The sequence below is a fragment of the Ixodes scapularis genome, unplaced genomic scaffold (genome assembly GCF_016920785.2).
Source record: "Ixodes scapularis isolate PalLabHiFi unplaced genomic scaffold, ASM1692078v2 PGA_scaffold2__306_contigs__length_199485367, whole genome shotgun sequence".
Taxonomy (NCBI): Eukaryota; Metazoa; Arthropoda; class Arachnida; order Ixodida; family Ixodidae; genus Ixodes; species Ixodes scapularis.
In genome coordinates this window covers 27,732,412-27,756,523 of record NW_024609857.1, presented here as the reverse complement: position 1 = coordinate 27,756,523, position 24,112 = coordinate 27,732,412, and the positions used below count along the sequence as shown (strand labels likewise).

At 43.6% G+C, this 24,112-nt stretch overlaps 1 protein-coding gene across 1 annotated transcript in view; it reads left to right on the top strand.

The window, feature by feature from the left end:
- Positions 1-18,127: 18,127 nt before the first annotated feature.
- LOC8027543 (suppressor of lurcher protein 1) overlaps positions 18,128-24,112 on the top strand; it is a 94,816-nt gene continuing 88,831 nt past the window's right edge. The window contains exon 1 of the mRNA XM_029976425.4: positions 18,128-18,166. Coding sequence (XP_029832285.4) covers positions 18,128-18,166 — 39 coding nt within the window. The remainder of the gene's footprint in view (positions 18,167-24,112) is intronic.

The window sequence follows — 24,112 nt, the reverse complement described above, 5'->3', positions numbered from 1 at the left end:
CCCTGACTAACGTGAGCCGTCGGGGGATTGGCGCTCGAGGCGAAAGGAAGAAACCCACCTATCGATCTCTCCACGAGTTTCGTGGGTTTCAATGCGATCCCTAAATATGCAACGACGCGTTCGCTCGGCGACTGGAATTTGAGAGTGTGGTGTCGCCTGATTTGACTATCTTCGGAGCTTGTTTTAGCACAGAACGTGTTATACATGGGTGACACATAACTATATATGGTTAGGCAACATGCGACGGAAGTCGACAAGTCGGATGCCAGCCGATCGCTGACACAGCAGATCTCGTCTCCTCACTGATTGGATACTAGTGCCAGCCAAACCCCCTTCCTCAAGTGCCTCCGTGTCACTCCCGGAGGAGGTAACAAATTGGGAGCCTTTCCACTCTGTGAAGATAGATGACCAGCGAAGTTGTTTAGCACACGACGCAGACGTGACACAATATTTTGAACAAAGGTACGAACATATGTATTGTCATGATCGGTGGTCATCGTGACGAACGGTACGCACACACCTGTCGAGAATTATCGCCGCCCTGAGAAACCGGAGAAAACTAGACACGCGCGAAGGGACCGCCACCCGGCGGAAGGAAAGGAAACTGGACACTCAAGCGGGCTTGGAGCGAGAGGGCGGTGAGAGCGTAGACATGGAGTTTTTGTTGACGCACACAAAGAATCCACGAAACCCTAGCCATAAACAACTTTGCTGTAGACACATCACGCGCTCAGACATACAGCGGTAGTTTGCTCCGTAAAACGAGCCCGTTTCAGGCTTCCCCCGAGAAAGGGCACGAGAAAAGAGTGAAAGGAAAAGATGGGCATGAAAATGGCTACACAACATTAGAAGTGCTCCCTCCGCCGTAACGGATTGGGATAGTTCGAGTGTTTCGTTGTTCTCTTTTGGCGCGAGCTGGCGCCAGTGGTAAGCTCGGTGCTGTAGAGTGTCTAGATTGAACAGAGGGTCCCTATTAAACCAATGGGGAGCGTTTGGAATTTAATGAAGAACGCAACCTGCGGAGATTTGTCCCAAGTTCGTGTGCTCTGCGTAAATTCAGGGTGAGTAGGAAAGCAGGTAAAAGTCGGGGAGGGAGGGGAGCTTGTGGACGATCAATGCTTTTGCCACCTCCTGGCGGCTCGCATTCCCATTGTTTCCTTTTTCCACACGCTCCGTCTACCACTTCTCACACATGCAGCAGGCTCCGAGAAGGTCGCGTTCACATTGCCACCGCAGAAGATGGCACCCACAGGTAAAACAGCAACGGAGGGCTCAACGCGCTTATACCGTGCACGACACAGTGCTGCGCGGCCAGTACGTGCACACGTAGCGTTTCAAATGTGTTCCCAGGTCCCTCAGCCGAGCGGACGACTCTACGAGGAAAGTTGCAATCTCGAGGAGGCATCGGATTCGTCTGGAAGTGCCGCGTGCAGCGGAGTACGCGCTAATCATCGGCCGTCTACTTCTGCCGGCAATTCACACCTCGTCCACACTAACACATCGCTTTCTCTATTACCACTGCCTTTGCCACGCTGGTACGGCAAAGGGAGCGACTTTATTTTTGGCGCTGGCGCGTTCATTAACAAATTTCTGCGGCTGCTCTGGTACTCTTTCGTGCTGTAATGATATTCATAATTAGCTCTTTAAGAGTTCATTATGTATGTTTGTTTTATTTTAACGGAAACAGGTGAGTATCTACAGCCAACGACAGCTTGAGGAATGCAGGGCGTAAGGAACCTTGAGCGGATTATTATCCCTCCATAGCCAATCGGGCTGCGGGATTAGCCGTAGAAACGCCAAAGACTCCAATAGCGGCGCAAGAAGCGTGAATACGAAAAGCCACACATGCCTTTCTCAAACCATCGGTGACTGCAGAAACCTATCTATACAACAAACTTTTGTTGGCACCTTTTTGTTATCACGATGTTACGTTCTTGTTTTCGTTCCTGCGTTTTACTATCAGTCGGTTCGAGAGCAACGACGAAAATATAGTTCCCGCGAACTCCTTTGATAGCGAATGTCGTTCTCTGTTATAGCGTTATATGTTCCAGTGTTGCAGCGCAGGAATGACATTCGGTGCGTACCTCATTCGATGGAAATGACATTAAGGTCTCTGTGTGACAGCGGAATTACAATACCTAGCGCTTTCGCGCGGCGAAGGCTTCTGGAACAGACTGTCTGACTCATGGCGGAGAAAGTCTGTGCTGCGTCAGGAGCCGTCAGCTTCTTCCATAGGAATTATATAAATGCATTTTAGCCAGTGCAAGAGGAGCGGGAAATGCACTTTAGCCAGTCGAAAAGGAACCCAAAAAGAAGGTAAATGCCGGCGCGCATAATGTGACCGCACTAACAGGAAGCAAGGCATTGAGTTGCAAGAAGGATGACGATGAAAATAACAAGGAATTAAGAGTGAAAGAAAATATACTGAAAAACAAAATTGATCTCTGAGTGTCTATGTTGTGAGTGTAAAGGCCCGTTCACACTCTTGCAACCGAGTACGACCGAGAAAGACCAGACCGGTTTTTAAGCCTCTTGCCACCTCTTGCCACCTCTTGCCTCTTGCCACCTCTTAGCACCAGCTCCGCTGCCGCGCATCCGGTCCTAAGTAGTTGCAAAAGGCTTAAAAACCGGTCTGGTCTTTCTCGGCCGTACTCGGTTGCAAGAGTGTGAACGGCGCTTAAGTGTAGTGGGTATAATGGGAAGGAGCAGCTCCAAAAAAAGAATTAAGTAATAATTAAGAAATGGTGGTGTCCACAACAGGCCGGGCCTCTTGTCTGTCATAGGCGGTCGGTAAATTAAGCGGCAGTTAAGAGAGACTTTTAGACGGGTTTGCTCATTTTATGATAGGGAGTGTCTTTCCCTTATTTTCCTTCAACGTAATGTGGTACGACCCTCCACCAGGCGCAGAATGTACAGTGGTGCTGAATATATTTGGCGGCTTTGCCATGAATGTTTACGCAGCGAAAGGTTAAATTGCTTCAACACCATAGGAGCACATTAGCCAGTGCGCTATGCAACTATTAAGCTAATCTTTACAGGGCATAAGTAATGGGAATTCCATGACCGCACACTGGAACAATGCTCGACCTTAGTAAAATGGGTGTGAACGGGTGATTAAATATGCAATCATCTATAACTGTTTTGGATGCTCCCTCAAGCAGGTGATTGGACGAGCATACGTATGACGTGCAGTGTTGGCGGTAACGCGCCACAAGTAACGGCGTTACCGGTAACGTAGTAACCTAATCGTCCTTCTTCCAAAACAGTAACGCCCCCCCCCCCCCCCCCCCCCCCCCAACGTACTTACATTACATCTGCTTCCCAAGACCTGAAAAAAGTACACAAATTTTTTTCGTGTTTCTATACTTCGTTTTATCTATATTCCAGACACAGCCGACGCTATGAGCTGATGGGACTCATCAGACAGTGTCAAAGTGCACCATCATGGTGTTCGCATATTTCTTTACGTGTTCTATTATGACTGTACTAATCCTAAACAAAAAAGGTCCAGTGACTTGCTCTTTTAATTATGTTTGATTGGTCCCATTGGCTCGTAGCCTCAGCTGCTTCTGGATTTAAGTGTAAACGAAGTATAGGCGCCAAGTCATTCATTACTATTTCGCATTCTTTCAAAATTTTGCTTTTTCCCCAAGCAAAATGTCCCAGACTAGCAAGAACCCCCAAGCCAACGCTCTTTGTCTCAGCGTCGAAAAACATTGTCTCACAAAATAAATATATAAAAAACCGCCGTTACCGTCAAGGTACAAATAAAAAGTATCAATAGAGTAACCTGCTTTACTTTGTATTGGTGACGGTATAACGTGTTCCTTTTATGTTGAAGTAACGTAGGCCTGTAACGAGATGTTTATTTTGCAAGTAACGTATTTCCTTACTTTTTTTGCGGTAACGCCTACAATACTGATTGACGTGACGCCCGATCGGATACAGTCCCCGCGACACTGCACGCATCTTGAAAGAGTACGCTCACTTGATTCATTATGCTGACGTGGTCAATATTGCCGAGACAGCTTCCGGAACGCTGAGAAGAGCTTGCTATGCTCACTTTTCTTTGTTTTGTGATTAAGTTTCTCGTCGATGTTATCGGCTAATGCCATATTCGGCTTCGAAGCGATAAGAAGATGACCGAAACTCGCCAGGCCCTAAGTTTGTTAAGTTGTCAGCGACTATAAACAAAAATGTGCGATCCCAGTCTTAAAGATGCCTGTGTCTATACTTTCTCATCATGCACTCGGGGAGTCAATGGTAGCAATCAGCGAACAGAAACTTTGCAACCGTTTATAAAACGCAGACTTCGTAATTGGTTAGGAAAAGCGACATTGCACCACATGTGATAAGATTGATATCATTAACGCGACCATGATGCACGACACTGGCGTGTTTGCAACAATGCGAGAAAGCAAACTTGTACGCCATCGCCACTTCTCAGTTCTTATACTGTATATCGAAGAGAGCAATCTACGCGACTTTTCTATCCTGTCCTATGCTGTGCACTGGAAACGTAAAGGCAGGTGCGGACATTAGAGAGCTTTAGGATAGGGGCAGGGGCCCAACGTTTAAGGCTTTCCGAGCAACTTGGGGCGTTGCAGTGCGCAAGGGTAGAAGTTCTGGGATTGCGCATAGCCGAAACCGGACGCTGCTTAGAGGACCCATGGCGTTAGGGAACGCTATTCTAAAACCCCCAAAGATCATTTCGGTGTGCCGCACAGCGTTACGACACCTTGCGATATATATTGCTACGAGTGCTTTGTGGGCCTCGGTTGCAATAGCAACAATCTTGTCATAAGCAGTTACAAGCGGTCGTAGTATAGAGTTGTTTGCACGCTCACGCAAAATGTTTGAGCCAACGTACGGCTGAATGCAACGCACAAATTGGATACTATAGCGCTGCGACAACATTCGAGTCAAATGTTGCTCCAATCAGATGTTCGGCGAACAATCGCTACAGCCCGCCCCATGAGGGAGGCCGGTTTTTATTTTGCCACCATTCAACTTGAACAAATCGAGTAAAGCTGTGCTTCCGAAGTTCATCAAAATATAAAACATCCCGTCGTCCTCGTCGTCCCCTCCCCCTTTTTCTCCCTCCGAGGCTATTTGCGATGCGAGAAGCTTATTCTATCTCAGCCCCAAGAAAAGAGAGAAAATTCATGCTACACTTTTATTTGACAGTATAATATAGCCAGGGTGATTTATTCGGTCTGTAAACAATCGCGGAGAGAAAAAAAAATACAAAAGAAACGGCAGGCTTTTTTTGAAACTTGAAGTGAGCTTTTCTGTTGCACTATCTCAAACGAGGGCCGCACAACACCTATCAGTTCGGGGTCGATGTTGAGCTGTAACCTGTACTTTGTTTTCATCGACCCCACTAAAAAAAATTTAAAAACAAACTTTCTTTAAAGTTTTTGAGTTACTTTGCCAGCCCCAGCTGAACCTATTGAGACTGTCCTACCGGTTGCAACTCGCAGTTTGAAAAAAAAAAAAAAAACGAGTTAAGGCTGAACGCCATGTGGAACGAATATGCGGCAAAGAACCGACGAACCTCGACCGACGGCGCGTTCGCTTTGCGCGTGGTCAAAGAGCCACACTTCTAACACCACGCCCAGAGCGGACGCCCACCGGGCGAAATTCGTCGTTCTTTACGAGCCATGGAGTCCAGCCTTTAGCAATTGTCGGCGAAGAAGCGCTCTCTGTTATTGGCATAAAAAACAGTGGCGGTGCCTGGTAAAACGATGGGATACATTTTGTTGCTTTTTTATATGGTCACTGTCAGAACCAATAATATGGGTTCAATCCCCATCCCTGTCCGTTTGAATATGGACAAATATCGTACATTGCGCACGTTGCGTTATGGTAAAAAAAAAAAAAAAAAACACGCTGGCAGAGGCGTTAAAGGGGCCCTCCGGAGCGTTCTGCGATGGTCTATTTATGGCGGTAACTCAATCTACAGGCCCCAAGGATCCTAAAAATCATAAAATTACGGTCATGCGCGGCGGATTTTTTAATTAAAATTGCTATCAAAGTCCCCGGCACGCCCCCCTTTCTGAGATGACCCCGGAAAACGGGAGGGGCATCTCTTTACGCGTCAGCCAATAGCAAGCGAAGGATTCCGGCGTCACTGGGCGCCACCAACGCGGCCGACCGCCGACCCGCGGAGGAATCTCTCGAACACGCGCGGACCGTCGTCAAGGAGCCCGGGCTTTGTGCTCGGCAGTCGTCGTTCGTCGCACCGCACCGTCGCGCTGCTACTGCAATACGCAGTCGCATTCCACAGATGACAAGGAAAAGTTTGACTCGTTGACGTGGAAGGATCGCAAAGCTGGCTTCGGAGTCGGGATCCACGGGAAGAAGGAACACGTGTCCCGCAAACGCACGCCTGCAGACGCCCCGGGAAACGGACGAGCCGATGCGCCGACGCATCACCCCCTAGCAACAAGCTTGCGGGTATAGAAAGCATAGTTCGCTGGTTTAGGAGCGATAATTGCGGACTATGTTTCCCGCACCACAATCAGTTTACGTTTTTCTCAAACTCTAATTTACAACAAGCTTAAAGAGTGTTGCAATAATAACGTTCGCATTCACCGCGAGATGCAGCATTTCCATTGGTCAACTTTTAGCGATGGGCAGAGAATGGGGGATAGTCTTCCAAGAGAAAATAGTTCCGATATATTTGCTCTGCCATCTGCTTAATAACAGGTTTTGTAATCTAAAACTTTGTATACATATTAACTTGCACTTCTACGCAATATAAAAACATAAACAGACGATCGCTGAAAGCTCCGGAGGGCCCCTTTAACACTGGCGAAACTTTTTCATCTACGGCGGAGGTATGAGACGCCCATTGAGGCGGACTAACTTCCGCGCTTTCTAAACATAAACACACTTATTATGAGGAAAAATGAGTTTCTTAGTTATCCCTCCTCCTGTGCGAGCTTCTGACCTTTGATAACCTTTCCGCGTCTCGTGATCCTCGATGAGCGTGCACGCGCTGCAGTCAAAGCACGACGGAAGGCAACAAGCACGTGCTGGAAGCCGCGCGTCGAAAGCAGACACATACTTCTGGTGCTACCGAGTGTTTGTACTAGCGGCCAACCTCTTTAAATCCACCGCAAAGATCCGGTTTTTAACTTATGGGATCAAGATCAATTGGGGCGGCTCGTTGGTTGAACACTTAGACGGTGATTTAAAAAGCGTGAATGACTAAGAAGAGAAGAAGCGCTCTATCCTGTCCCCTTCTTCGCTTCTTGGTGATTTGTGCTTTTTAATTCACCATCTAGTTAACCTAGCGCGCTACGATATGTGCAGCGTTGCCCACAGGTGGTGCATTTTTTCTATAAAATTTGTAAAGACCGAATTTACCCAACGAAAAAGTAAAAAAAAAGAAAACAAAAAAGGCTTAACTCTCGTGGAAACGCACCAAAGGTCTTCAAACAACAAGGCGTCGTTTGGCACGGGAGACTAGAGACGGCGCAAGCAATCGCGACGCCAACTGCCGTCAACAAACGAGCATGCGACGCCGAGAGCCGGCGTCATTAGCAGACGATCTTTTCGACTCAAAAGCGGAGCGCGATCCGCAGGCGGCGAAAGTCGCAGAACCAAAAAAGCAGGCGTGGTAACAACAAGAGACTGGAAAGCAGACTACATGTTTACCCCGAAAGACAGTCAAAATACCCCGACGAACCATTTTTTATCAATTCAATTCAATGTGTTTTATCGGTAGGGATGATAAAATCATACATTGGCAACTGACGTTGGAAACGCTCGAGCCGCTTTTGAGTAGAAAATATTTACTGCTATTTGACGCCGGCTCTCGGCGCCGTATACTAGTTCGTTGGCGGCAGTTGGCGTCGCGACCACTTGCGCCATCTCTTGCCTCTCGTGCCAAATGGCGCATTATTGTTTGGAGACCGGTGGATTTTCAATGCGTTTCGATAGAGTTTAAGCCCTTTTTTTTCTTTTTACTTTTTCCTCAGGTAAGTTCGCTGTTTGCAAATTTTATAGAGAAAAATGCATCGCCTGAGGGCAACGCTGCACAAAATCGTAGCGCGATAGGTTACGAAACCGGGTTTTGCAGTCGATTTGAAGAGGCTGGCCGCTTTTTGAGACACCCTGTACTTTTGGGCATCCAAGTTGGATGCTCGCCGAGAAAGTCGGCGAGATTGCCTACCGCCGCGATTGACCAGCGGCAAGGTCAAGCTAGGGCCGACGGCCGATCGCATCGTTCGTCGATCTCGATGAGAAGCCCAGCTGTCACAGCCTGTAATAGTGGAGCACCAAATACGCTGTTATTAAAGGCGTTCTCGTGTCTCAATGCTCATCTTCCGCTACATAATTTTTTGGTCAATCGTTTTCTTTTTCTTTGTAATACTCTCCAATCAGGAGTTGTAAACAACCTCGGAAGCTGCTCGTCAATCTCTTGAACATGCTCGTCGGGGATAATAAGGCGAGATAACTGGGCACCCGCAGCGTGGGCAGCCTTTCAATTAACGAGCTTCCTTCCCTCTGATCCTGAGAAACCCCAGTCGCCCGCACCGACGCGGTCGGCGGTCTCTTCGGGTCTGGGATTTCTAGAGCACCTAGATCAGAAAGTGTAACCGACTGCTCGACAGGGATTCGAGCTCCGAGGAGGAAACGAAAACGTTGGTCGCCTGCAAGCGTCCCCTACCTTTCCACCCGCTTTCTCCTTCTTCACAGGACAACGCCACGCATGCGCTCTAGCGACCAATCTGCTCAGGTGGCGTCCGCTCTTAAATTGCAAGCACTCTAATTGGCTTGAGCTGCCCACTCTCTTAGTTCGAGGCTCTCTACTGGAGGTCTGACCCATTTCCGTGGCCGACAGTGACTGGGACCCAAATCCTCGTAATTCGTGGCCCCCGCTTAATCTCGGGAAAAGCCTCGGGTATCGGGCGCTCCTCACGTCGTGCACGCCGAGGAGAGAGTTGTGCGTGCCCGCCGTCCTTTTATCGCCGCAGGCGTGCCTTCGTCCTCGGCGATCCGTTGTTGCCGAAACCCGCTGGTCTGACAGGATGAATGGGGAACGTGTATTGTGGATCTTCTTGGGATCATTTTCCTCGTTTCCTCAACAAGCGTTGTGGATATCTTTATGTAAAAACCGGGGCAATAAAAAAAAAACAAAAAAAAAAAAACACACGAGGAACTTACTGAGCACACAGGTGGAGTTCTAACTATGATCCTTTTATTTCATATGACCAAATTTCTGTAAAGGATCTGTTTCTTAGTTTGGGTGAAATCGTTGTGTCGATGTCACCTCTTCATCATCGTTGTCTTCTTTCTTTGTCGGATTTATAGGATCTTTTTGTGTGCTGCCCGAATCAAAAATTGCAATTTTATGAGATTTCGCAGTTGCCACATCGCTCCAACACCTAAAAGTAAAAAAAAAAAAATAAAAAAAAAATTGAAGAATATTGTGGTGCTTACCGTCGCAGCATCAACGTCGTAAATAAAGGTTGCAACAGCTGTGCGAAAAATCAACCGAAGATCGCGCGAAAATGAAGACAAGCAAATATTGTTTCATGTTATCTTCGAGAAACCGGGGTATTTACTGCACGAAAATCGGAAATATGGTTATGTTAAAACCACATTTAATATATTTCGTAAAATAAATACCAGCCTTTGGTTCGACTCTTTTAAGACAATAACGTGAAACTGTTTTTCGCGTTCGAAAAAAAAAAAAACATTCGTCGTATTTCCCTCTTTTTTTTTTCGCACATGCCGCAATTGCACGATTATTCAAGGTTGCATGAAGCGATTTTCGAATGCTCTAAATTACGCGCGACTTTCGATTGATTTTTCGCACGCGTGTTCAACCTTGATCCCTGTAGGTCCGTCAAAAATATTTATGAATTTATCACTATAAAGGAATTTGACTATATTGTGGTGTTTTCAAGACTGTTGAAGCCATAGGTTTGCCAAATACGAGATGCGCGCGCCTATTAAGCGTGAGTCCTAGCTAGTTCTTATTTCCCTTTCACACTATTTACATTGTAGTACGCACTATGTATACCTTTATTCCTGGTATGTGTGAAACGCAGTGAAGAAATGTACCTGTCTGAACTGAAGCACGCAGCCTGACTTTCAGCCAGATTCGGCCGTCTGCGTCAGTGTCCGGCGTTCATATGTAGAAATGCCTTTCTCTACAGGTGCGGAACCCCGTCTTCGATATTAGCAATTCAATACCGACCCAAAAAGTACGCCTCTGACGAAAACTAAGAGGATGCTTGAGCTTCGACTTAAAGAGCGGAACGCGGCAAGCGTGCCTTGCGTGGTCTAGTCAATAGCATGTCTTGCTCGCAACCGAAGGGCTGTGAGTTCGAATTCGTCTTTAAGGCAAATTAATTATTTTATAAAGTGAAAACATTTGAGACATGAGACGATATTTAATTCGCATTACATATCATGTTTTAATCAATTTCACTTGAGTGTGACGTCACTTTTCACGTGAGCATTGTGAGTTGTTTGCAATTACCGCGCGAGGTCACGTGGCTGCGATGTCATGACCCTATCGACCAATGAGGATTTTCGCGTCACGCCACCGACGCCTGCTTTTCTGCGACACTAGCTCCTTACCGCTATCGCGTTAACATTTCAGTTTTTTTTTTTATCTAGAATATATTATTTTTATTTCAGCTCATTTTACAGGGAGCCGGAGAATCGATGCCACCTTATATGTATAGACGTGTTTTCAGTAAACACCAGTAAATACCGTCCACGTCTCTATTGGCACGTGTGCATTTCGCGGGTGAAGAAATGAAGTTATCCTGATTACAAAGAGGACATTGGCCTCAATGGGGCCATCGCTCATTTCACTGGCTGCCCTGCATCACTGTAAGACAGAACTGCAGCTTACACTACAGCCTCAAACTTGTAGCTTTTTATTTTGTTTTGTTTTGTTGACGCTTGTCTATGCGAATTTTTATAAAACGAGAGTTCATCCGGTTTTCGACTATCATTAAGGTGACATGACATAAACTAGCACCATCGAGGTATCCTCGAAGTTGTAGGAAGGGCAACTTTCAGGATATACTGTCTTCTAGAAACTGCAGAATACTTTATCTCTGGGACTTCTGAGGTACAACTGCGCTGTTTCCGACTACTACTTCCTTACACGTACAAACACACATAAAAAGACGGGTCAAATTTTCGGGTTCTAGAAACACTTCTGTACGTACACTTATCATTATATTTGCATCTCGGTCCTCCTCACTTTACTTAACTTTATCTCCTCGACTAATTGCTTTATTCCTCTTTCAATAATCAGCTTCAAGGTAAAAAAAAAAGTACATAGGCGAACCATAAAAGAGGTCAAAAATGTTACAAAAGATTGAGCATTTGATCTTGACGGCACTCAAACGTTATTGCCTCTTCTTCATTCGTCTCTGATGTGGAAGGCATCCGAAAGCTGCGGTCACACAGCTAACCACATCACACAAACAGTCTGCAGAGAGTTTTCGTAGACCATCCCGTTAACTCCGTAAACGATACCCGATACTCCGCTGCTGCCTTAGCGCATGCATTGTTTCGTTATCGGAGATCGTTTGTGCGACAGTGTGGTCACACTCGTAATAGAAAAAAGTGTTTTTAGACATGTTCTAAGCATACATGTGTACGACGTGGACGTAAATTCGAACGTGCTTGACGTGTGTCGTTCAAATATTTCAGTTATCATGTCTCGAGGAAACATCTTTTTTTTTTTCTTTTTCCTTTTTATGTATGGCAGTACGAGCAGTGAGACTGCGTGCTTAAAATGGCGCTTTTCTTTTTGTACTGTCAAAGATTTTTGTTGCGCCATCACTCAGGTTTCGTTTCCAATTCTTGAGTTCTACTTCAATCTACATTTCGTTTGAGAATGGCACAAAGGGGAAGAACGCTGGATTGTGTTATCGAAGCTTTTATTGTTCGTTTCTTTGTTCGGGAAGAAGAGATAGGCATATCATTCGTCCGCGTCTTTGAAACAAGAAAAGTAAATCTATGTTCTAAATTTCTAATAATAACAACAACAACAAAAAAGGGCAAAATGAAAATAAAAGCTCCTTTTGCTTTTCTAAAATATTTGTTTGAAGCACATTTTGGTCATGGAAGAAGAAAGTGAGGAATCTTTCATTCCTTATCTTTGTCGAATCAGACGAACGAACAGACATAAAAAAGGGCGCCACTTGCTCACTCTCGTTGTTAAAATAAATAAATAAGCGATATGTAAAGAAAAGCAAAACGGTGAAACAAACCGTGCATGTACGAAAGTGCAAGCAGCCGCACCGATAAAAGTTCACAGTAAAAAAAGAAAAAAAAAAGAGAAGAACATTTCGAAAACGGTACAAAAGAAAGTCGAGCAAGAATGGTAATGGAGGTAAAGAAAGTAGCAAAAACAAAAGAATCGTTTTTTTTTTTTTGTTTTTTTTTTCAGGCTATTGGAGTCGCTGCGTGCTGTGGTCGCAGCACGTTTCATTAATCTGACTGCGGTCGGCGCGGTATGGCTTTCCCGCCGTGCCTCGAACACCCTACTTTTTTTAGCGCTACGCAATCCATTGTTTTATTCCGGAGCAGAATCGATTTGACCGGTTCAAAGAACAAAAGAGGGGGAGTTCCCTACCGAAAATACAATACGATTCCATCTGAGAGAGGGAGAATAAAAAGAGCTGAAAAAGTCCCGTAGTATAAACAAAACAAACTAAAAAGAAACGTGACTCCGTTTCAAGAAGGCACGACCTGCGGGTCGGAGGATACGCTTCTATTTATTATTACCAATCCTATTCCTTGCAGTATTTTTCGTGTTTCTTAGAGCACGTTGCTCTCACGTTTTTCATAGTCGACAGCCGGTTTCCTCGAAGCGTCAAATTTGTGAATGGCACAAAGGGAAAGAACGCTGGATTGTATTATCGAAACTTTTATTGTTCGTTTCTTTGTTAGGCTGAGAAGAAGAAAGACTCCTTTTATCTGCGGTTTTATGGCTTCGTTCGTATAGCTTGCGCCGCTCGTATTTTGCACAAGTTTGATTGAATCTAGGTACACCTATTAGACAACAGGGGATTTATAAAAGCTAAAAACATTAAAAAACAACCCGCCTTCTTTTATTTTTTTAGATGATTTTTTTTATTATTCGAACAACTGTTGTCTTTTCAGTAAACAAGCTCCACTGAAACAGCGAAATGGAGGAGGCCTTTTATCATACACTTTACGAACTTGATGACTATTCTCGATACCCATTTTGCTATTTAGAAAGGAATTCAGTCACATTTCTGGGAGGAGGACGGAGAGCCACTACTAAAAGCTAATCTAACCAACAGCTTGTTACCTCCCAACTTGATGAACTGTTCTTATTTTTTTATATCATTCAAATTAAATGTCACTGCAGTAGAATAGAACACTGTTCATGTCGCATCAACAAGTTCTAAATAATAAATATAATACCCCTACAATTTTTAGAATAGCAACTGACTTAGATTCGAAAAGCGCCAGAAAACAAGGACAACAGAAGGAATAGACGAAACGATGCGCATCGTTTCGTCTATTCTTTCTGCTGTCTTTGTTTTCTGGAGCTTTTCGAATCTAAGATGTACCAACTTGCCCAACTCCAGATTCTTCTAGCAACTGACGTTTCCCTAAAGAACTTGCCTTCTTTCAAAGACTTCATATTATAAATTTATGGGACAACGCCCGCAATCTTTCCGTGCACTTTAGCAACCTCGGAACGGCAGGCTTGTGCACGCGGACCTGCTTGTCCCTGCTAGTCCCTGGAGATTTATATTCCTCAAATATACACTAAAGCAACGCAACATCACTTGCAAGGTCTGTACCATGGAGGTAGGAAGCTTCTGTAGGCGACAGGACGCCGCCAGAGGTCACGCTGGGGGAGACTTCCGGTTTGGAGGGTCACGCCTTCAACGACGACCAAGAACAAACAAAACACAATAAAAAACTATTGGACGAAAAGGGCAGCTAACTTGACACCAACACCTCTTTTGGTCAGACTTGGTGGCGGTCCCGCCGACTGCGACATCTATTTCTTTAGCTTCGAATTAGATTTTCTCGTTTGGGGGGTCGGAGTCGGTAATTTGCCTTCTCTTCTTCCTACCTCTATGGTCTGTGCGATCTGTACTTAGATTTTTTGTTCAAGATTCAGCGTGCACGAAAAGTCTGGCGTCGAGAATTGCACAAAGAAGAAAAAACTTCTGAAACTTTTGTTTGCTGTGTTTCTCCGCTTTCTTGTCTGCCTCTTTCTCGTTATTTCCGTCGGAACCACCGATGACATCACTTTTTATTTGCCGCGTTCAGCTTTCGTCTTAATCCTTCTTGGCTTCTTCAGGACTAAGTCTCTGGCGAAACGTGTGAAGTATGAGGAGTTTCCTTCTTAAGTTCTTTCCTCCAACTTCTATGCACCTTCTTTGTATTTTTCCTTCACTAGAAAGAAAACATAAATGTTCCGTTTATAAATAAACAACTTTTTTTTGCTTTTTTAACTCATCACAATTCAAATTTAGTGCAATTGAGCCGGCCCAGGAGTAGGCTCGCTGTCTGTTCCGCGCTTCACCGATTCGCGGTGTGACGGGATCCGATCTACCGTGCTTTTGTGGTCTCTTAAGTCGCACCGTTGTATAGGTCGCACCTCGCTCTACGTGGTCGTTTTCATGAGAGCTTTGGTAAACATAAGCCGTATCTTTGTATAATACGCACTTGTATGTTCTGTCGTGTTAATCGCTGCAGCGGTGGATGAACGCTTCTACGCTTTAAAATGTTTTCGGACAGCGCCCGAAGAGCACACCATCGGCGGGCCCCCTCTTTGCCGCGAATGTGAATATCGACTACATGCCTCGCCATTAGTGCCCCTAATCTAAATAAAAAAAAACGCATACAGGTTGCATTGTTTAATGATACGCACTGATGTAATTTGTGAAGAAAAAACAAAAAACGTCAACTTTTATTCCGGAAAATATGGTAGCCGCAAGTGAAGAGTGCATCGGGATTATTACTAACGCGCGATCCCCTGACATTGTTCCTTTTATATCATACAATTAGATTGTTGTTGTTAAAAATACCATGGTGGTAGAATCTGCCCCTCTAAGTACTATAATGTTAAGTGTGTTTTTTTTTTCGCAACTAAACGGTGCGAGTCAAATTTAAAATAAATTTACGACTATTATGCTCCTATTAACTGCGTCAAGCATTGCGTGCAATGCGCAGCAGCTTATTTTTGCAATTCTGTTAATAACGGAAGCCGCTAAAAATATTTCCTTTATCTTTCAGCTCCATCCGTCAATTTTTATCGTATTTTCAGCGTTGACAATCAACCGAGCAGAATTAACAAATGAATTCGGGCGCGAATGAACCTATTGTTCAAGTAATTCATGGCTCAAACAATTAGTTAAAGCTGAGGCGGGCAAAGGAAGGAGGAAAATATTTACAATATCAGAAAGCGTAAAGCGAAAAAAATGTAAAAAAAAAAGTATTGCGCCTTTTTTTTAAAATACTTTTTATTACAAAACATCAGAATCAATCTTTTATTTCCATATAATTTTTTTTCTCTCCGTTTGACAAGAAGAAAGAAATTAGCTATCTTACCATATTTTCCGGTGGCTGACGCTGTAAAAAGAAGGTGAAGTTTTCCCATACCGTGTTCTCGAAAACCTGCTAAACATTTGTACTCGAACGGATTACCTTCCTTGGCGGAGATATATTCAACACTGACACTTTCGATATATATATATATATATATATATATATATATATATATATATATATATATATATATATATATATAATAAGTCAGAGATCCGTACTTGCGGAGTTGCTATGCTAGGAGTTTATTGCATGTATTTCGACAGTTTCGCCGAGAGGCTCGGCTTCGTCAGGAGATGGCATACATACGTCAGGAGATGACATGTATGCCATCTCCTGACGAAGCCGAGCCTCTCGGCGAAACTGTCGAAATACATGCAATAAACTCCTAGCATAGCAACTCCGCAAGTACGGATCTCTGACTTTTTACATTTTCCCGGTCCATTGTTCTCAAGCTACTCTGCCCCACCTATATATATATATATATATAAAAGATTACACCTCCATTCTAATGAAAAAAAATGCATTTGTTAATTTTTTTTCCGTAGTGCACCTAAGAAAGCACCGTTTGTTCCAGCTTTAAATAGCTGATCACGTCTATTCCTCGTTTAACCTTACAACAAACCGCAGCCGCCGCTACAAGTCACCCCGGCCAGTCCGGCGACGTGAACATGTGTGCGTCACGTGACCTTTCACGTGACGCGCATGCGCACGGCATTGAATTGCCGTGGGTGGATTGGCCCGTCCTCTGCGTTCCATCGTGAATTAAAACGGAGCATACGCCGTTTTTTGACGTAACAGAGTAATATTGCTTTCTTCAATAATGGTACATTTTTGATCGAAAGCCACTTTGGTTTTACCAAAATGGAACGTGCGTATACCAGTGTCTGGTGTGTGAAACAAATACATGAATAAATTCGAGAAGAAAAATACGTTGGAGACGAAACCTTGAATACAACTTTTATGTTTAACAATTAAAGACAATGAAAAAAAAAAGAACGAATGAAACGAGTTACAATGTAGTATTTGAAAGGTGCAAGAACTAAGAATAGAAAGTTCGGTCGGACATATATTACTCGCGAATTATGAATGTTCGCGAACAATTCATACTATACTCAAAACGAGACCGAGCTCTTTTTCGCGACAATCTGTCACGCACACCCGAGCGCGACTCTAAGTCCAACAAGAACATTAAACGGTTCTAGCAAAGTTTCGGCGTTTCGAACATTCTAATACAAAATAAAAATCCGGTCGCCGTTAGGGTATTGTGTTTCGAAACGGTTCGCCCTCTAGTTAAAAAAAAAGAAGAAAATATTATCAACTTATTCTTTTTTTGTTCCAGTGGAGCGACGGGAGCTAAAAATCTCTTTTTCTCGCTATAGCGCAAATGTAAATGTTTGTTTATTATTTTACATTAAATCCTACTTCGGCAGCTATTACGACTCGTTTGACACATGCTGGTTCCCCGTGGGACAGTTAGTCCCGAGAAGAAAAGAAATACGGGATATTTCTCGTTCTACGAATGGCATATGTAAATGTGAGCCGCTCACTAATATCCAGCTAGCAGCAAAAGGGAGGCAGTCAGCCTTCGCACTGGTTGTTTTAATGTCGTTCGCAGAGGCGCAGAAGTTCCAGTTTTACAGCCATCGCTTTTTTATGAAGGCAGAAAATAATTTCAGGCCCTGCAAGGGGCTGTACGATTCTGTTTTTATTTTCAACTTTCTAAAAGACGTCCGACTGGAAAGTAACAACAACAACAAGAAATGCACAGTGTGTTCGAGCTCGCTAACTCTCAGTAGTGCGCACATGAGAAGTAATATAATGAGTGTTTTGTTTTGCAAGACGAAAATTATTCAAAACAAAAAGGACATTCGAAATGAAAAAAGATTAAAAATAAATCCACCAGAATAACGTCATTGACCGCTGCGAACGTCAAAACACGAGCGTGAAAATTTTAAAAATTACTTACTTAATTAACTCAAAATTTCTACCTAACTTTGTAACCATTTTTTTTTTCTTACAAGGCATATTTTGAATTGGAGATTTCAGACTGTCGTACGTGTTGTCCAGATAAATTCTTAAATTTTTACAAAAGAATTCTTTTGGCAGTTATCACTCGGCGAATTTCAGTAGCTGCTGCCTTCCCGAAGCCAGACGGAAACGGTGAATAGAGCAAAACTCTCAAAGAATACCGCCCCGTGTCTGACCTGCGTGTCGCACTGATCGGACTTCGGGATCCGCACTATGAACCTTGAGGATAGAAAAAATACCTACCCACAAAGGGAATCTTTCTGTCTGTCTTTCAGTTTCAGGTTGCTTTTGTAGTTGTTTTGAAGAAAGAACACTGACCAGCTCAACATCATTTCAGTGTGTGACTCCCTCTCTGAGTGACGTCATTACGGTACCATGTCTATAAAACAATCTATTTTCTTGTCGTGATGGGTAACTTGTACGCCCCTTGGCTTATCCGCGCTTCTTTCCTGTGCAGGGCTCAGCCTGAAGTCGGGGCAAGGATGTCAGCAGAGGTGCGCACCTTGGCTGGATGCTAGCTCATCTCCAAGGATGCTCTCCCACGAAGCAGGTAAGACGACGTTCAAACGAAATACCTTCCCAAAACGAATACATTTAGCTCCGCTCATTTTGAACCTAGCATCGTGCCTACCGTAACGATTATCCTGTAGTTTGGACGCCCCACGTCTAAAACGCACGCCTATCGAGCAGCCTGTCGCTTAGTAATATTCTCGAGTGCTTTCGAGGGCCGACGCACCGAGACACCGGGTTCGCCGAGACAGAGGAGACGTCTTTCTGGACCGAAGGTTGGCTAGTCCCCAACCATAGATGCCCCGCCAGCCACACCTCCCCATTCAAAGGAAAATTCCCAAGGTCGCGGCGAATTGAATCGTCTAAACTACGCAAGGCCTGTCCGCGCCGAGGTAAACGTATTTTCGCGGAGAAACGTGTATTCTCCGAGTAAGGTATTTGTTCAAATATCCACTCTTTAATGCATGAAATGCTTTTTTTTTTTTTTAACGGAACCACCAATCCCGAACTTCTGCCCGTCCGTCCGTCCGTGCATTTCCCGCTAAATTTAGCGGGGGAAAAGAATTCGCCTTTAGGTCACGCGACGTCAGTTGATTCAGGTTACATGACGTCACGTGATTTATACACCAGTCAACTTTCCCCGCCAAAGTCGGCGGGCAAACTGATGCCACGTGAAATGACATCACATGACCTATACACCACTTCTGTTTGCTCGCTAAATATAGCAGAAAAATTGACGTAAGGTGACATGACGTTACGTGACCTATGTACCAATTTACCTTTCCCGCTATATTTAGTGGGAAATGTCATGCCACGTGACCTAATGTCCCGAAACCCATACATTAATTCAGTATCCCCGGGAAATATGGCAGGGAAATCGATGTCAAGTCACTTAAACACTTTCACGTTCCCTGCTAAATTTGGCGGAGAAATTTACGTCCCGTAACCTGATTACTCGTGATTCATACATCAATACAATTTTTCTACTAAGTATAAAAGGAATATTGACGTAACGTAGCCTACACACCATTATAGTTTGCCCGCTAAGTTTAGGGGAAAAATTGATGCCATGTGACCTATGCACCCAATTTTGCCGATCGATGTGGCGGACGAATTGATAAAAAATAAGGGGTTCTTCTTTATTGCCTAAAACGACGGTTTAATTTCTTCTAAATCATTTTAGGTGATCGAACCTTAAATACAGCACATGATGCATTATCGGATCGCAGCCATTTTCTCTCTCTCTTCCTCTCTCTCCTTCTCAAACTGCCACTTTAGCATTTGTCCTTTAAGTTGGCTCTTGAGTTACTGTTTTCTGTATTGTGATTGTAACTTCCCCCTGACTGCCATATTTCGCCTCCTCTCAACCAACTCGATCCTCGCCAACAATATCGTTTGCCCGTAGAATACGCCGGTGGTGCCCCCTATGTACAGAAACTATTTTTTGTAAACCACAAAGGATCTGAATATTTGCAGTTTCACAGCCAGTGCATGGCCTTGGACTGACGTCACGATTATACAGAGTTGTATATCTTCTATGCATCAAGCCGGCTACGAAACGACAAGAAAGTATGTCACGCATACATCTGAGCGTACGTAAAAGCATTGCTGCTGTTCTGGTGGTTTGCCTTGGAAGCGATTGGGAGAAAATAATGTAAACTACTTTATTTTTTGGGGCTCGCTATTTCGCGAATTTGGCGGAGTGTGAACTTGAGGAATACTTTGCGGGTACAAGATTTCGCGATTGGGAGTGGCAGGCCATGTATTAGTTAGCACAGGTAATGCATTCGCGGGATAACCTTTTTGCGATTCTTTTGAGTTCGCGAAATTCGCGAAAAGTAGGTCCTCTCAAGTGTTAAGACATTTACAGTACATCAGTGTCACTGCAACCCGGGACGATACATGATTCCGATGACGCCGTGGAAGATGAGTTATGTAAGTGTCTTAGAAATCTAGAAAAATCTAGATGAAATAAAGACGATAGGTCCGAATCCCATTTAACCTAAGACTCTAAAGTCTGTACAAAAACAATTGCCACATGTTTTTTTTTTTTTTTTACGGTCTAAAAAGAGTATTGAACGAGGAGATTTTACCGACTGGAGATTAGCTCAGGTGAAAGCAGTATATAAAAATAGACCCCAAAAGAACGTTACAAACTACAGGCACGTCTCTTTATCATATTTTTGTTTTGAATGATAACAGTGAATCTCCAATTTTAAGGCATACTGAACCATCTTACTTTTCACGATTTTCTATGGTGTCTCAGCATGGGCTCTGGAAATGTTACTTATATAACACTCCAAGTTTTATCGCATTTTTGTTAGGAACAGATTGACTCTGAATTTATTAAATATAAAGGAAAGGTATGGTAATCTGGCGCACTCACTTTTCTTTTAAAAACTAGACTTGTTTGAACTTGACCCTAGTCATTGAGCAAGGGAAGTTGGCGTTCTTATATTCACATCACAAGTAAAATATTTTATATAAATTCGATTCGGTTCATTGCTTTTGGGCTCTTGTGCAGAAAATTCCTCAATAACTATGCACGTAATGGCAGAAGTTCAAATTTAACATCCCCACACTCTTAATGGTGCCATGAAGAAGCATTCTATAGATTCAATCCATAAGTAGATATTTATGAACCACCCAGTACGCAGTTGTCCAGTAACAAGAGTAATTACCTGATTATCCTACCAGTGCCCATCCATTATCTTGCTGCATAGAGAACCGTAGCTTCATTTGGCGACTTGCTTCGCTTATGTGATTGCATTTTGGATGCACTCATACATAACTCAGCTTTTGATTCGCGACGTTAGCTTTTTCTATTTTTATTTTCCTCTGATTTGCTCAATGAGATGAGCTGAGAAGCCAACTTCGCATCAATGTTTTCTCATCATATTGCTTTTTTACCTCGAAGAAATTTGTTCTTTTATTCATTAAAGTGTTCTGTATTCTGCGCCTGCAGGGGTGCCGTAAGAATGCATTTAATTATATTCAGCGAGTCGAGATAAAGTCTGAAGCATAAAAATAAAGTAAAACAAACTATATGTCCCTACTTTTTGTCATTTCAAGAACATATGATATCTAAATAATAAATTAATTGCTTTACTTCGTACGAGCGTTATTCTCAATCGCAGATCAATATGAGCGTTTTAAAGTTTTGTGGATTTTTTCTAAAAGTTTAAGTGTCTTTAAAAGTAAAGTTTAATTTGGAACGAATGACTTATTTTGACACATGCACCTTAGTTTCATCAACAAAGCCTACAAATGTGTTCAAATCATTTTTTTTTGTTTTTTCTTACTCCATGAGCCAAACAAAAACAACAACGAAAAAACAATATCATTCCTTCGTTTTTCGCTTCTTGCTAAGGTAATCGAAGTATAAAAATACTATTTTAGGTTCTTTCCGAAACATTCGGGTGACCACAAGAAATATGAAATCGTCCCTTGTGTTGACAGAACTACATAATCTTTTTTTTTTTATTGTTTCCTCACCTCCAGCTTGCGGGTTAATAAAACTGTCGGAACATCCCGACTGGAATGTTATTCTTTATGTCGTGGCCTGAGAAAAAACAGAGAAACCCGGAAGACGTTGTTCTTGCTGGACTGAGCACAATAATACAATGAGTTTTTGGTTTCGCTCGGACGCGATTTCCCAAGAGGCCACAACAATTTCCGCACAGACAATTTCGGAGACGAAGTGCGTATTTTTGTGACATTGAAGTTTAGGTTTACACGCTGTGTCTCGGAAAAAAAATAAGTCAACCGCCCGCTTGTCTACGTACCAAGCTATTAAAATAAAAGTACTGACAAAATATATTGGTTTTTAAATGAATATACGTATTTTATCACATTTTGGTATTAGACAACAAGTAATATTGCTATGCTCGGTGTAAACAAAGCTGGGATCAGGGAACATCGTGGTTTTTGAGGTCGTTATAAATTATGGACACTTCAATCATCTTTGAGGACCGAATAATATAGGGCTTGGGGACGTTCAAAAGTCCATCATTCTTCCGGCCACAAATTGGTTTGAGCTTCTGAATCTAGCGCTTCACCAGGATTGACAATATCGAGTTTTATATTTCGTTAGATTGGTCCAACAATAAATATTTTAACGTCCTTAGACTTTTAACAGTATATATCAAGTCACAGTATTTTTAGCCTGTTCTAACGTGTAATTAAGAAGTGCTCACAAATCAGTTTTCATGTTGTTTATTATGCACGGCGGATATCAAGACCGCAACCCAAACATTTCCATATTTTATTTTTCGTGTATACCAGTACGGATATGGTGAATTAGTCTACTACGATAAGCACATTTTGTTTGAATAATAATTTAGTTCGTTTATTCGCGCGAAAAACCCAATTTTGCGTCATCTTAACTTCACGACTAGACAGCGTCTACAAACACGTGAAGAAAGCAATCTAAAAAACACCATAGTGACTGACAGCTGAAAGGGACAATGACACCCCTCAAAACTGCACAATCAATATTTTGCTGCGGCCATGTACATCTTTAAAAACGGAAAAAAAAGAGGAAAATCTTGAAATTGAAACCGGAACACGAGCACGGAAACTCATTGCCAGAAGTCACGTAACTACACCCTACCAGTGTTTTTTTTTTTTTTTTTTTCACCATTTCTCTGGTTTGTGAAGCACACGACGACGTAGTTGCGTGCACCGTTTGTTGTGCGATTGTTTCGCACGTATATCCCTTCCGTTCGATGTCCTGCGCCTGAAGGTCGATTGGACGGTTCCACGAAAGACAGTTCCGCAATAGCGATCCCACGCCTGTCGCAACGTTGGTCTGTCGTGAGCCGCCATCGCGTCGTCCAGCCCGTGTGGTACGCCACCATATTGAGATTGACGTGTACACGTATTTCCTGTGACCTGTGCAATATTTGTGTTTTGCGATCAACGTATTTGCTGTTTTTTGAAGGCCACGAAACGGCGTTCATGTCCTTTACTATTTTGAATACTGAATGTGTGCCTTAGAGAACCCATGGCTTTGAATATATTTCGTAGTCATCGTTTGATCGCCACGTGACCATAAAAAAGAGAGTGAGCGCGTCTGGACACCGACCAAGTCTCGACCGGCTACACTCGGGCGGAAGGAGTGCGAATTTTGAGCCGCAAATCATGTTCTAGGTAGGGGGGCTCTGATAGGTCATGTTTAAATAAAAAAAACTCGTCGAGCATAGATCCCTGTTTGTCACCCTTTAAGAAGCCCAGAGCGTGACTAGCATCCCGCATATTATTATCGTTCTGCAGGGAATACGGTTGTGGCGCAAGCCTATAAGAGTGCCGAAGAAGGAATGGCGGTTATAAGAACGATGTTTGGCGGTCTTATCTGCTAATGCTGCACACTTGTAAACGAAGGGATAATAAGGCGCTCGAGACTTGACACGCACTTTGTTTCTTACATTGACCGTGAGTATAGCAATGTAAAACACGAGTAGCCAACTGAATATTGCATGACGTTGATAAATTACGTGCATGCGCGCGTGTGTGTCTGTGTGTGTGCGCGCGTGTGCGTGTGTGTGTGTGTGTTTTCTTACCATAATTGGTTCGCTTTGTTGACACGGGGGGCCCATGCGTAACGTCGTATGGTTCCTTGGAATGACCCGTTTGAGGTATTAAGCGAGGAGCGTCGAACGTATTGTTTTACGGCTGCCATAAAAATGGATAGCTCGTGTCACATTTACGGCGAACGCAATGACTTCACGTGCTGGCAATCTATCGAGGGAAATATAGCGCAAACGTGTCACGTATGGGCCATTTGACGAAGCCGTGTATTGTTCGCCGCTATCTCGGAGTCGGTCCGCTCGGAACGGGCAGTTTGATGTCTTGCCAAAAACGGTCAGATTTTGCATTTCGGGGTTAGGAAGACCGGGACCTTTGGTGAACATTGCCATGTATTATGCAGAAGGTGGAACAATTTTTAGTGGTTTTTAGGGGCATTTTATTTGATCGGTCGTCATAC